This window comes from Phycomyces blakesleeanus, assembly GCF_001638985.1.
Source record: "Phycomyces blakesleeanus NRRL 1555(-) unplaced genomic scaffold PHYBLscaffold_5, whole genome shotgun sequence".
NCBI lineage: Eukaryota > Fungi > Mucoromycota > Mucoromycetes > Mucorales > Phycomycetaceae > Phycomyces > Phycomyces blakesleeanus.
The window spans coordinates 799,828-801,493 of NW_017265138.1; the positions used below are offsets into that span (position 1 = coordinate 799,828).

Sequence of the window (1,666 nt, forward strand, 5' to 3'; positions counted from 1 at the left end):
CACCGTGTCAACATGCTGTTTTTTATCTTTCGAAAGACGTTGTCCGAGACTAAAGGCCTTCTTTTTATATTTTGAACTAAGAGTAGATGCGTCACTGTGATCACTAGTATAATCTGGTTCGGCATCTCGGTGGGAGTCTTTTGGATTAAGGAACTGGCCATAGAATCCCGAGGATATGGGTGCTGCTCCTGCTGCTGCTGCTGCTACTGCTGCGGTCTGCTGTTGATGTTGATGTTGATGTTGCTGCTGCTGCTGCTGCTGCTGTTTCTGTAGCTGTAACTGCTGCTGCTGTTGTTGTTGTTGTTGCTGCTGCTGCTGCAACTGTAACTGTAACTGTTGCTGTTGTTGATTAGGCTGTTTGGTAGGGCTCCAGTTGTAAGGTTGATTAGAGGAAGTAGATGCAGAGGGAATCGGTGAGCTGGCGCGTGAGTTTGTGGCTGTCACTGTAGTGTTGTTGGTGTAAGGGATGTGTTGTGCAAAGACAGGGACAGGCTCCTTGCCATCGTACATCGACAAGACTATGTTGGCCTGTTGTTCATCAGTCTCAAGCACAGCGGGGATAGAGGGCTGCATGGTGCGGCGCCGGAAGGTCTTGTCGTCGGGGGTTGTGCGGGAGGAGGTGAGGGGCCAATCGCTGGAGTCAATGTCAAACGACCAGTTGGTGATATCGGCTGATTTGGGACGGGAGGTGCGTCCTGGAACGAGCCCTGCGCCATTGAATCCCCAGTCGTTATTGAATAATGACATGTCACCCTCAATCACCGAACGCGGTCTACCCCCTCCAAGTGTACGCTGCTGCTGTTGCTGTTGGCCATTCACACTTGACGACGAAGATCCAACTGGTCTAAGTCGGCTAGGGTCGTCTAGGCGTGGGAAGCTAGGGGTGCGTGGCGAAAGGAAGTCTGGGCCAGCCAACCCGCCCAGCAGTCGGTTATATTCCTCTGTGTCCCCAAGTGCAAATGAATGCCGGTCTAATGCACGACGATTTGCACCCGGTGGGCGACTCACTACATTACCAGTCTGGTATGGCAACACAGACAATAGTTTCTGGCTAGCCTCATACTCTGCCTTTGCCATTGCGCTTGTCATTTGAGTTTGCATATCCGCTATACAATAAAATAGAATATATATATAAATAAATAAATAAATAAATAAAAAGGTACAACGCAACGCAACGCAATGCAACACAGTATAAAACTTACATTTTTCTGGATGAGCAGGGGACAACAGGGCATCAACTGGATCCTTGTTATTCATTTGCTGCAGTACGGTAATAAAGAATCTAATTTGTACTTGGCTCGAGTGTTGCAATAATGAATAAATAGCAGCCGTACGCTCGGCTTCGTTGAGATAACAGAACCACTGGTCTACATGCTGAATCTCTTCCTTGTACTTTGGATCGACACTTGCTGATGCCATTGCTTCCAGGTTACGTTCATATTCGAGAAGGTCTTCAAACCAGCGGTCTAGTGCCTCAGCTATTTTATTTTATTTTATTTTATTTATAATAATAATAAAAGATTACAATAGCGTTATTATCTTTTTTTTCTTCTTCTCCTTCTTCTATTACTATTTAATTCTCTGACTGACATGCCGCTAAGTGTTTCTAAAAGAAATTAATTGATTATTTGATACTTACTCTCAGGAGACGCATAGTTTCCTGGTC

The 1,666-nt window shown here is 45.9% G+C and overlaps 1 protein-coding gene across 1 annotated transcript; it reads right to left on the reverse strand.

The window, feature by feature from the left end:
• Positions 1-1,215: 1,215 nt before the first annotated feature.
• Positions 1,216-1,419, reverse strand: PHYBLDRAFT_108993 (hypothetical protein; the record flags this gene model as incomplete). Its single annotated transcript, XM_018428085.1, has 1 exon — positions 1,216-1,419. A coding segment is annotated over one exon (204 nt), but the record flags the coding sequence as incomplete, so codon positions are not given.
• Between the last annotated feature and the right edge of the window lie 247 nt (positions 1,420-1,666).